The sequence below is a fragment of the Muscardinus avellanarius genome (assembly GCF_963383645.1).
Source record: "Muscardinus avellanarius genome assembly, chromosome: 10".
NCBI lineage: Eukaryota > Metazoa > Chordata > Mammalia > Rodentia > Gliridae > Muscardinus > Muscardinus avellanarius.
Window position 1 is genome coordinate 70,457,113 of NC_137796.1, and position 12,792 is coordinate 70,469,904.

The 12,792-nt window shown below is 58.9% G+C and overlaps 1 protein-coding gene across 1 annotated transcript in view; it reads right to left on the reverse strand.

Moving 5' to 3' along the window:
* Window positions 1-2,167: 2,167 nt before the first annotated feature.
* The window catches only part of ADAP1 (ArfGAP with dual PH domains 1), a gene marked incomplete at both ends in the record, with an annotated part of 63,745 nt that continues 53,120 nt past the window's right edge, over window positions 2,168-12,792 (reverse strand). Inside the window, 7 exons of the mRNA XM_080704441.1 lie at window positions 2,168-2,196; window positions 2,394-2,622; window positions 2,896-2,967; window positions 3,973-4,035; window positions 4,930-5,013; window positions 8,550-8,696; window positions 10,500-10,612. Coding sequence (XP_080560567.1) covers window positions 2,168-2,196; window positions 2,394-2,622; window positions 2,896-2,967; window positions 3,973-4,035; window positions 4,930-5,013; window positions 8,550-8,696; window positions 10,500-10,612 — 737 coding nt within the window. The remainder of the gene's footprint in view (window positions 2,197-2,393; window positions 2,623-2,895; window positions 2,968-3,972; window positions 4,036-4,929; window positions 5,014-8,549; window positions 8,697-10,499; window positions 10,613-12,792) is intronic.

Here is a 12,792-nt window from a genome sequence, read left to right on the forward strand (position 1 = left end):
CAGTGCTGGGCGGGGCACAAGCCAAGACAGCGGCCCAGGTGCTGAGAGTGGCCGAGCCAGCTGTCACCACCACCATCTCAAAACCAGTGACTGAGCTCTTGTGGACTGTAGGTTTCCTATGTTGTTTGAAAATCTTCCCACTAGCTACGAGGTGGTGGTTCTGTGGTTTCTTGTAAAAATGTTATGTGGGCATGGTGGTGCATGCTTGTGATCCCAGTACTTGGGAGACAGGAGGATCACAGGTTTGAGGACAGCCTCAGCAATTTAGCAAGGCCTTATATAACTTAGTAAGATTCTGTTTCAAAATAAAAAGGACTGAGGATATAACTCAGAGATAGAATACCCCTGGGTTCAGTCCCCAGTACCACCAAAAAAAAAAAAGTTGAGGTTGTCATTGTCATTGTCTTTGGTAGAATTATGTGTGTTCACCCACAGATGTGCACAGACACATACACTAACATTTACACTGATATGCATCCAGGCACACACACAGTGTACATATCTGCACTTTTCACATGAACTCACACAGAGGCAGACACTTGGTGAGTGTGTTCAGAGGCAGGGCTGGCCCCATGGTGGGGTGAATGGGGGGTCAGGGCTCTCATTTTTGACCGTCCCCTTGCCTCTGGGGTTCGAGTGTCCCCATCTGAGAGTCCAGGTGTCTGCAGAAGCCATGGCCACACAGTGCAGTTAGCTCCAGCCCCCCGGGGGGGAGGGGAGGGAGAGGAGCAGGTGGCCTCAGTTTCCTTATCTGAGACCAGGCTGGATGCAGGACCACCCCACCCCACCTGGGGCTGCAGCGATTGTGCCTGCCTTGCCAGAGACCACCATTGGTGGGCTCGTCCTGCAGAGAAGAAGAGGAAGGCTGGGCCCCGAGGACCTGCCGGCGGGGCAGCCCAGCCTGGGGCAGGTGTAGGCGAGGGGGGAAGAGTCCACCAGCCGACCCAGGGTTGGGCTGCTGCCCTTCCTGAGGATACAGCTCTTCCAGCGTGACTGGCAAATGCCTCGAGCCGACCCAGACTGGCGAGGTGTGTGGTGGGGGGGGTGTCTCACACCTGCCATGAGGAGCTGATGTGGCTTCTGTGTCGCTTCTGCGCAGAGGCTGCCCCTCCCCTCACCGCCCCCCACCCTGGAGCACACAGATGAGACCACACCAGAGCCATTCTTTATTCAGGATGTGACACGGGGCAGCTGGGTGCCCGGCCTCAGGAACCTCCTCCCAGCTCCCCGGGGGCCACCAGGTGGGTGCCCCATAGCTACGTCCCCTACCAACACGCTCTACCCAGCCTGTCCAGCTGGCCAGGACCTGCTCTGCAGGGGTCCCATGAAAGGGGAGCTCGGCTGTCCTGGGTGACCAGGTGAGAAATAAATACAAGGCGGCTTTAACTACTGGCCTGCCAGCAGCAAGCGGGACCTGGTGGGCTTCAGGGTCACCCCACCTCTGGGTCTCTTGGCAGCTCTGGCCATTGTCCTCCAAGGATGTAAAGACCACAAGGTTAGGGCCGGTGGGCTGGGTCACAGGTCAGGGCTGAGCACCAAGCTGGGCACACATGCCCACAAGCAGGCGGGGTGGCCGGGTCCCCATGCAGAGCGCCTGGTGGCCCCCAGCTAATCCCTCCTGCCCAAGCCAGGGCCCCAGGAGCACTGGGGTGGGGGCTCTGGACCTGTGCACAAGGTTCCCCTGGAAAACGGCCCCTGAGGACAGGGCTGTGCTCTCTACTCTGGCCCTGTGACAGACACACAGCAGGTGCTCAATAAATAAGTGTTGGGGAGGGAGAGGGAGGCATGCGGCAGGCCGCCTGTACCTGCACTACTGTCCACGGCAGCCCAGCACAGGGTCCTGCTCCGAGGCCTAGGGATCCCCTTGGGTTGGGCTGGTGGCCAGGAGTCAGCAGGGCTGCCCAAGAGCTGGGAGACCAGATAGGACTCTCAGAGGCGGGGTGTCCACTGGGCAGGGAGAGGAGCAGGTCGGCTGGGCGTGGTCAGCAGCAGCTGCTGGGCTGGGCCTGCCTGCAATGAGGTTCCAGAGAAGCGCCTCCCAGTGGCTGAAGCTCCGGCTCCACTTGGCTCGCCAGCTGCCTCGGGCTCCCCGCGGTCCCGCTGCCACCTTGCCAACCTCAGCACAATGAGTTCAGTGTCTTGGGGCCTCTGGACGGGCTACCTCTTCTTAGGGTTTATGCTTGAAGTGGGCTTCCACTAAAGATGGGACAGACACCAGCCTGGTCAGGCTGCCTGGCTCTGCCCAGGCTCCCCCACATCCCCTTTGGGGCTTCCATGTAGCAGGGAGAACCCCGCCCCCGCCCAGGGTGTGGGCGCAAGGCTGGGGCCGCCCCTGAGTGGGTGCCCTGAGTGGCCAGGCCCCGCCTGCCTCCCCAGCCCTCCTGGAGTCCCACCTGCATACTCCTGGGGCAGCATGGGCCTGTCCACCACCTTCTGGAAGGCCTCCACCCATTCCCTCCGGTCCTGCTCCGTCTCACAGGTGAACAGGAACTTGCGGTCAGGTGTGACAATGGTGATACCGTGCGGCCAGTGGTAGCCCTGGGTGGATGGCGGGAGCCCCTCCAGCACCGTGTAGCCGCTCTCCTTGCTGCCAATGAAGACTTCCCCCCGGGCAAAGGCGTCCTGCAGGCAGGAGCCAGGCAGAGTTGAGGGGCCAGCTGGGCTGATCCAGAACCCCAGCACCCAAAGCCCGGGATGATGGTCCCAGGTGGACAAGGACTATAGCCTGGTGCAGACAGGACTCGGCAGTTCTCCAAGCCCAGCCGTACCTAGAGCTGCAGGAGGCCAGGACCCAGGGAAAGCCCCCCTCCCCGGGATGGTGGTGCAGGCTAGCCATGCTACACAGCAGTCCAGTCAGCTCCTCCCATGGGCACCTTCTGGCTGGATCCTCCTTACCAGGGGGTCTTTGAAGTACATGAGCCTCCGGTCATCCATGGTGAACCAGCGTTTCCGGAAGCCTTCTGTTTGCTGTGGGTCAGGGAGGGTGGTGACTGGCCAGCCAGCCCGAGCAAGTCCCTGCCTGGCTGACCACAAGGCCAGTCTGCGCTCACCCACGCTGCTGCCCTGCCCTGTCCAGCCAGCTGCGGAAGGTCTTGGCCAGTTCTCATGTGTCTCCAGCCCCCATACCTGTGATTCCCCATGCAGCATCCATTCCACCCATGGGGCCAACTGGACCCCCCCCCCCCAGGCAGAAGGGAATGGCAGGAGGGGCCCAGAAGCAGGGTAGGGGCTGATCCAGAGCCCTGGCACCTAAAGCCCAGGACGATGGTCCTGGGTGGACAAGGACTGTAGCCTGGTGCAGACGGGGCCCTGAGGGCCACCCTGAAGCTCAGGGCCACCAAACATAACATACCCACTAGGAAGCACTTGGAGGCACCTGAAAAGACACCGGTATGTCCCCTGGGCCTTGCTGTTCTTGCCGGAGCCTCCACAGGGACCCTCAGCCTTTCCACAGGTCACTCCAGCCCTGCACCCTCCCCAGCATCAACGACACGCAGGAGAGAAAGCAGACCTTGCTTTGCTTTGTTGGTACTAGGGATGAACCCAGGGGATTCTACCTCTGAACTACACTGCCCGCCCTTTTCATGTTTTATTATTTATTTTTTATTTTTTTGGTGGTACTGGGGATGGAACCCTTCTACTTCTGGGTTCCACTCCCAGACCTATTTTTATACTTTTTTTAAAATTTGGAAACAGGGTCTCTTAAGCCAGCACAGCTGGCTTCGAACCTGCGCAATCCTCCTGTCTCCGCCTCCAAGCGCGGGGATTACAAGCGTGCGCCACCACGCCTGGCTCATGTTTTATTTTGAAACTGAGTCTCACTAAGTTGCTGAAGCTGGCCTCAGACTTGCAACTCTCCTGTCTTAGCCTCCGGAGTCCTGGGATTACGGATGTGTGCCACAGTGTCTGGCAATGGCTGACCTCAGAGTGTGCCTGGGAGGCTACCACCAGCCCCCTGCACCGCAGACCCACCTTGGGCCCGGTTTTCTCCATGTAGCCTTCCTTCAGGTAGTTCCTGGACAGCTTTGGCACCAGCTGGGGATTGAAATGAGTGTGCCATCAGGCAAGTGGTAAGGCACACAGGCTTGGCCCCGTGGGGCCTGGCTCAACTCCCAGGACGGGGACCCTCCCAGGACAGGGACCTCCCCAGGATGGGGACCCTCCCCAGGACGGGGACCCTCCCAGGACAGGGACCTCCCTAGGATGGGGACCCTCTCCAGGATGGGGATCCTCCCCAGGACAGGGACCCTCCCAGGACAGGGACTTCCTTAGGATGGGGACCCTCCCCAGAATGGAGACTCTCCCTAGGATGAGGGCCCTTCCTAGGATGGGGACCCTCCCAGGACACAGACTCCCCAGGACAGGGACCCTCCCAGGAGAGGGACCTCCCTAGGATGGGGACTCTCCCTAGGATGGGGGCCCTCCAAGGACAGGGACCCTCCCCAGGGCAGGGACCCTTCCAGGAGAGGGACCTCACTAGGATGGGGACCCTCCCCAGGATGGGGACCCTCCCAGGAGAGGGACCTCCCTTATGATGGGGACCCTCCCCAGGATGGAGACTCTCCCTAGGATGGGGGCCCTCCCAGGACAGGGACTCCCCAGGCTGTGCTCCCTCTGTGGACCCCTCACTCCCTGGCATGCCGATCAGTCACTCCGCTCTCTTCCTGCATCCTCTTCCTCCTCCTCCTTCCCCCTCCCCTCCATCACTGCTCTTCCTGCCCACTGCTGCTGAGCTCCACCCCTAGGACAAAGCAGAGCTGTGATCACATTGGAGCAGGCCTCAGGCCAGTCAGCAGCAGGGCCTTCCTGAGGACTCACGCAGACCCCGGTCAGTCCTGTGACCGATCCACTGCCCAAAGCCAGCCAGGCTCCATTGGACGCATGAGAGCTAGGATCACTTTTCCTGTGTCCCTGTCCCAAGCCACTCACGTCTGCGTCGCTGGCCCCTGGGAAGGCCACCTGCAGGTAGTGAAAGCGAGCGGCTCGCAGCGCATTGAACCAGTCCACGATCTCCTGGGGGCCAAAGGTTGCCGTGAGCTGTGGCCCAGGTTAGGGGCTCCCCAAGGCCGTGCCTCCCCAGGCCCCCCAGATGCACCCTCCTGCACCCCTCCCTCAGCTCAGGACTGACCTGGCTCCCAGAAGCCCTGCTGAAGCACAGGCCACACCCCCACTCAGGCACCTGCCCTGTGCTGCTGATGGGGCGAGGGTTGCCCCCAAAAGAGGTGCCCACAGGGCAGGAGGGCTGCCCGGGCCTAAGGACCATCCTGGGTAGAGACTGGGAGGTGCCCCGGGGTGGGCAGGTGTCAGCCTGCAGCCTTGGGCTCTGTGACAGAGGTCCTAGAGGAGAAGCCTCGCTGACACCACCTCCCTTAGGACTCCAGACGCCAGCCCAGCCTGTGCCCCCAGGCCCAGTGCCCACCTGGGCTCTGCCCCTCCTGAGCCAGCCGATCCTGACCAGGTCACAGCCTGGAGCTCGTGGTCTCCCTGGCTGCTGCTCCCTGGGGCACAGGGGCCCTCAAGCCCCCAGCGGATCACCACTCCTACCCCGGGCCCTCAAGTGATGGGCTTCCCAGTGCCTCCGGCTTCCCACTGTCCCTGAAAACCCCAACCCTGGATGAATCCAACATCTAGCCAGGCCAGCATGGGGGTTGCCTGTGCCACCTCCCTGAGAGACTCACCTCCATGAGACCCCCAGAGCCCCTGCCATCCATGGCTCCCCACCTGCCCTCAGTTTTCCCTGGGCTTGGCCCTCAAAGCTCAGCCCTCTTACTCCCACATGTCCTATAGGCCCCATCCACCACCCAGCCCTCACTTCAAGACAGTGAGCCCCCCACCCCATCCCTCACAGCAGTCCAGGGCCACAGACACGCCCCTCCCGCCCCCCCCTCTCACTGGTCATTACCCTCCCTCTGGTTGCCATGGCCACAGACCCCCCCTTCCCCCGCCTCTCGGTGCTCATCACCCTCTCTCTGGTTGCCAAGGCTCACATTTACTGCCAAGTCCTGGCCCACCACACCTCCTAGTTACCTCCTAGTTACCTTGAGTCACAGGACACAGCCCTGGCTTCCCCCTGCCTACACATCACCCCAGGGACCAGGCCACCTTCCCCACTGCACCCCACAAGGGCCCAGGACTGAGCTGGGCAGGACCTGCCTTCCTACTCTCCACTTCTTCTCTGGGCTTGCTTTTTTTTTTTTTTTTTTTTCTTTCGGGTCTGGGGATGGAACCCAGGAGCATTTGACCTCCGAGCTATACCCCCTGTCCTAGATTTTTTATTCTTTAATTTGAAACTGGGTCTCACTAGGTTGAGGAGGGCCTCACTAAGTAGCTGAGGCTGTCCGCGAACCGCGATCCTCCGGTCTCAGCCTCCCGAATGCTGGGATTACAAGTGTGTGCCACCACGCCCTGCTCTCTGGGCTTGCTTTTTAAGTGAGCCCCTCCTCCTACCCCTGGGCCTTTACACAGCCTTCCTCTCCCAGAATGCTGCCCCGCCATTGTTCACTCCAAGGGCTTGCCTCCCTCAGGCCTCACACTTCAGGGTTCTAGCCTCTGTTCCTCCCCAGAAAACTGCTCAAGGGCAGGGTGTGTTGACAAGTCCTTCTCTGGCCCTGACAGTGGGGAGCCAGCTGGCATTAGAGTGCTGTGCTGGCCAGGCGTGTAATCCCAGGACTTGGGAGGTTGAGACAAAAGGATCACAGGTTTGAGGCCATCCTCAGCAACGCAGCAAGACTCTTAGCAACCTAATGACACCTTGTTTCAAAATTAAAAAATAAGCGTGGTTGGTGGTGCACGCTTGTAATCCCCGCGCTTGGGAGGCAGAGACAGGAGGATCGCCCAGGTTCGAAGCCAGCCGGCTGGCTTAGGAGACCCTGTTTCCAAATAAAAATGTAAAAATAGGTCTGGGAGTGTAGCCCGGAGGTAGAAGGGCTTCCAGGAACCCCAGTACCACAAAAAAAAAAAAAAAAAAAAAAATTAAAAAATAAGCCGGGCGAGATGGCCCACACTTGTAATCCCAGCATTCAGGAGGCTGAGACTGGAGGATCACGGTTCGCGGACAGCCTCAGCTACTTAGTGAGGCCCTCCGCAACTCAGTGAGACCCGGTTTCAAAATAAAGAATAAAAAATAGGCAGGGGGTGTAGCTCAGAGGTCGAATGCCCCCTGGGTTCCATCCCCAGACCGGCAAAAAAAAAAAAGAAAAAAGAAAAAAACTAGGCAATTGAACTGGGTATGATGTCACACACCTGTAATTCAGTACCTGGGAGGCTGAGACCGGAAGATCGCGGTTTGCAGACAGCCTCAGCTACTTAGTGAGGCCCTCTGCAACTCAGTGAGACCCGGTTTCAAAATAAAGAATAAAAATTAGGGCAGGGGATGTGGCTCAGAAGTAGAATGCCCCTGGGTTCCATCCCAGTACAAAAAAAATCTCACTATAATGTCTAATTACAATGCACTAACAAAAGTATAAAAATAAATCTGGTGAATGAAAAAAATAAACAGCAGACAGAGGAGGAAAAAAGATCGGAATGGCAAAAAGAATTTGTGTTTGCCTAGCCTCTGACTACCAGGTGACTCAGTACTGAGTGAACTGCGATCAAGCGGTGGTGGGAAGTGGGTGGCTTGTGAACTGAATGTTGTAAATTCTGATATTGTGGAGAGACACAGACGTGTCTGGTCTCTGTTGATGTCAGAGCTGGCTCAGGACACTGGCCACCAGGATAGTTCGTGGGGAGTGCGGGTGAGCCTGACTCTGCACCCCGGGAGACATCAAACAGCAGGCAGGAAAGAAACGCAACCACGGCCCGCACCGCTGCTCAGGTCCGACTGACATTATTTTTTTTCTGCAGTACTGGGGATGGAACCCAGGGGTGTTCTACCTCCGAGCTACACCCCCAGCCCTATTTTTGTTGTTGTTGTTGTTGTTATTTTGAAACAGGGTCTCACTGAGCTGCAACGGGCCTAAGTAGCTGAGGCTGTCCGTGAACCGCGATCCTCCGGTCTCAACCTCCCAAATGCTGGGATTACAAGCGTGTGCCACCACACCCGGCTTCAGCTGGCTTTTTTACATGGTCACGACAGTGTAGACCTTGAATATACACATGAGCAGACATGGCAGGGGTACAGGGTGAGGGGACTCGGCAGGCACCTGCGAGACATCACACTACCCAGCAGGAGTGACCAGAGATGCCAGAAATGAAGAGACTAGAGATGCCGACTGGAGAAGTGCAGAACACGAGAGGTATTTTGGGGCACGAGGATGAGAGGCCTCGGGGAGTTTTGCCCTCAGTGCCCTCCCGTGACCCCTCTGGAGACACGGGTATGACAGCTGTGTTGGGCGGCGGCACCGTTCCTATCCCCAACAGGGCTGCGGGAGCCCAGGGGACCCTCCAGGGCCAGCAGCTGCCCTGCTCTTCCTCGTGGGGCCCAGGCCCAGCTCCCCACTTGGCCCCAGGAGCAGACACCGGTGGCTGAGCTGGGACCCCTGCTAGGGAGCAGACGGGGCCCTCCCGAGATGGCGCTGCCCCCTGGGTGACCCACGAGCGCGTCCCACCTTCCCGTCCTCGTGGTAGATGAAGATATTGCGGGTGCTGTTGTCTTTCAGATAGGTGACCTGCAGGCCATGGGGGTGGCCGATCTTGGCCGGCTGGAAGGTGGCGTTCAGGTGTTCGATCTTCATGATGGCCTTGGGCTCCTTGGCCTGCGGAACACGGCTGGGTCTGAGCACCGGGCAGGGCCACTGTCCCGGGGAGGGTGGGCTGCTGTGTATCTGCCGGGCTGTGTGACCTCACATAAGCTCCTCCGGCTCTCTGAGCCTCAGCCTCCTGGCCCTAAATAAAAGCCGACCTCCCTGGGGATGACGAGGACTAAGGGACAGTATGCAGGGGGTACCTGTTACCTGGGCAGGCCTCTCCCTGGGCCTTCCAGCAGGCCTGTGCGCCACGCCTTCTGCCCTTCCTCCCTTCCCCACCTCCTCAGGGGAAGCTGGTTGCTTCCCCTGATTCTTTTCTCCCTTGGCACTGGGGTGTGCAGACAGCCATGCCGGTGCCCTCTGGTAGGGGTGACCAGTGGGTGGCCAGGCGGCAGCTGCTCCCTGCCCCTGAGCCCTGAACCCCAGCCCAGCTCCAGCCGCTGGCCATTCCTAAGCACCGAGGAGCGGGCACCTCACTGAGACCCCACTGTGCTAGCCGTTGCCCTTGCCCTGCCCAGGACCACTGTCTCCCAGGCCACCCCCAGCGATGGGGGTCTTTTTGGGGTTCTGGCAGCTCTGGGGGGGCCGCTTGAGCAGGCTTTCTTCCTTTCTGCTCCCCACAGCTGTGCTGAAGTCAGAGGTGCTGCCCTACAGCCCACACTCCGGAAAAGATGGGTCCCCGGCCTGCAGCTCATCCAGGCAGGATCCCTGCCGAGGCTGAGCCGGCCTGGGCAGGGTGGGGCGGGGCTGCCTGCTGTTTCCCAGAACCCTGCACGGCATTGGCACATGGCAGGCTCTCGAGGAACAGCAGGCACGGGTGGCCAGGCATTTCCTTGGGGGCCCCTGGGTACCAAGGTGCGAGGCGCTACATGGACCCACGGGGCAGTTCCCTCTTGATGCTAAGGGCCCCTGAGAAAGGGCCGCAAGGCAGAGCCTTGTGTGACCCCAGAGAGGCTGCTGGACATCTCTGAGCCTGATACCCTGGACACAAGGTGGACTAGAGCTCTATTTTCTCAGACAGGAGCAGCAGAGCACACCTAACCCTCCCATCTGTCTGCTGCTACCCCAAAAGGCGGGGGCCACCTCCCTCGGCCCTAAACCTGCTCCAGGAGAGCCTGAAAGTTCTCACCTGGAGCTTTGGCCTCTCTGGCCGCCCCCACTGCCTGAGGAACCGGGAGGCAGGGCCGGGCCTAGCGTGACCCCAACACCCATGTGTGGAGCCTCTGTCCCTGTCTCCCATGGTTCAGGGAGTTCTCACCATGGGAGGATGCATCCCCGGCATCGCCCGACCAGGCCTGGCTCCCAGGAGGCCCAGGGGAGTGACAGCGGTCAGGGTGGAGGTGGAGACAGTGTGTGCCATTGTGTGGGCGTGTGTGGGTGTGATAGCTCCAAAAGGGCGTGTCTCAGCCAGGCATGGTGGCGCATGCTTGTAATCCCAGCATTTGGGAGGCCGAGACAGAAGGATCGCGATTCACAGATGGCCTCAGATACTTAGTGAGGTCTTTGCAACTCAGTGAGACCCTGTTTCAAAATAAAGAATAAACATAGGGCTGGGGGTGTAGCTCAGAGGTAGAATGCCCCTGGGTTCCATCCCCAGTACTGCAAAAAAAAAAAAAAAGGTGTGCTTCTTTGCATGTGTGTCCTCCCAGGGTCTGTCCTTGGTGGTGTGGCCCCATGGGGGTGTCCTCTTGGGGATGTCCCCATGGCTGGGGCTCTGGGAATCTTCCTTGTCTCATCCCTGCGGGTCCCTAGGGCGGGAGCCGAGGACACTGCCTCTGGACAGGCACCTACCACATCCCAGGGCCCACTCACGTCATTTTTGTTGAAATATTTCAGGGCCCCCTCTCGTTCCGTCAGCACAAATTTTCGGCTTAAAAACTGCCCATTGTCCCGGCCACGCTTCCAGAGAAAGCCCTCACGGTACCCTGCGGGAGGGAGAGAGGAATCATGGCGTTAGAGGTCAAGGGCACACCAGGCCCTGAACTAAACCCAGCCTGAGGTGGGGGACGGTGAGAGGGACTGCAGCCGGCTGGCCTCGTCGGGGATCCTGTGCCACTCTGGGTGCAGGGGAGGAGCCCGGTGTGGGGCTGGGCCAGGTGCCCACACTGCCCAGGACACAGGCCCCTCCCTCCCCGCAGGCCGCTTTCCCAGATACCTTGCACCAGGAGGGAGAGCAGTGCTGTGACCCAAGCAGTCACACACAGAGACGCCCCCGTGGCCACCTGTGCTGAGGGTAACGGCCCCAGCAACACACCTGGGCACGTTGCCTGGGCGACAGCAGGACCCTGCAAAGGTGGCTGAGGACCAAGAGATGGGATGTGTCCTGAACCACCAGGCGGTCCAAGGTCTTCTCAAGGAGGCAGAGGACGGAGGTGAGGACAGATGGGAGATGGGATGGAAACCAGTGTAGCAGCGCCAAGAGACACCGGGGCCGCAAGGGGAATTCTTCCCAGAGCACCCGGGACCCGCCCTGCCCACCGGCCTCAGCCCCTGGAGGCCCACTTTGTAGCTCTGACCCCCTAGAATTTAATAGAAGACATGAAATAGGAGGAAGACCGTCTTGAGGTCAGCCTCAGCAAGCAGAGACTCTCACCAACCTAGTGAGAACCTGTTTAAAAAACAAATAGCTGAGCTTGGTGGCTCACGCTTGTAATTCCAGTGCTTGGGAAACTAACACAGGAAGGGTCATGGTTTGCGGCCAGCCCCAGCAACTTAGTGAGGCCCTCTGCAACTTAGTGAGACCCTGTTTCAAAAATAAAGAATAAAATAGGGCTGGGGGTGTAGCTTAAAGGTTGAATGCCCCTGGGTTCCACCCCCAGCACCACAATAAATAAATAAACAAATAAATAAACAAACAAACAAACAAACAAACAAAAGAAAATAAAATTAAAAGGGTTGGGGTATAGCTCAGAGGTAGAATGCCCCTGGGTACCATACACACACAGAAGGAAAGAAAAAGAAAGGAAAAGAAAGGAAGAAAGAAGGAAAGAAAAAAGAGGAAGAAAGAAGGAAGGAAGAAAAAGCAAGCAAGCTATGATAAATGACTCCTGCACCACTCAGAGGGAATTTTCTAGCCCCAAAGCACCCTCATGTCCCTCCCCACACTACTCGGCCTCACATTCTGTCTATCCACCCACCATCTATCCACCTCATCCGTCCATCCATCCATCCATCCATCCATCCATCCATCCATCCCATATCATCAACCCCATCCATCCACCCATATCCATTCCTTTTGCTTGTTCTGGAACTTGATGGAAGCAGGCTGCGTCGTGCCCACAGGTGTTCCCTGGAGGCACACCTGAGCTGCTGTGCCCATCGGGGTTCTTCGGTGAGTCTCCGTGCTCCCGTGCCTCCCACATGCTGATGGCGTGCTCCCAGTTCCTGGCTGTTGCGGGCCCTGCTGTGAGGCAGGCACAGGTCCTCCCAGGACACCCAGCCCCAGTGCTCCTGGGTGTCTTCCGTGGGTAGAACGCTGGGGGTTCCTGGGCTTCTACATCTGCTCTTTGGTGGATTTCAGAGCTGCTTTCTTTGAGGGTCTTGTCGCCCCTGTGGTCTGGGAGTCCCCTTTTGCCTGGACGTAGGGAGGCTGGCAGCACTAGTGTGGGCAGAGCAGCCCTGCACGTCATGGTCACCATCCAGCAGCCACAGAGTCGGACCCCAACAGCCAGGGTTGGCTCATGTTTCCTATACCATTTGGCCCTGACCACCAGCCCCGCCCTCCCTACTGCCATGTCCCCGAGCTGCCCAGCAGCTCCGTCCCAGACACCAGAGACAAGGGGCTATTTTATTTGCTTGCTGAGACAGGCAGCCATAAAAAGGAAGCAGCCTGGCGTCAGGAGGGAGCAGCCGGCGCCATCAGCCTGTCTTAGGATGGCGCCAGCCAAGGCCTGCTCCCTTCCCCAGCAATCTAAGGGATGCTGTGAGAATCTCTGAAACCCTGTGGCACTAGTAGGCAAGTCCCTTCCCACTTCCCTGTGGTACTGGGGATGGAACCCAGGGGCATTCTACTTCTGAGCTATACCCCAGCTTTATTTTTATTTTATTTCAGTATTAGGGATTGAACCCAGGGGCATTCTACCTCCAAGCTGTACCCTCAGCCCTA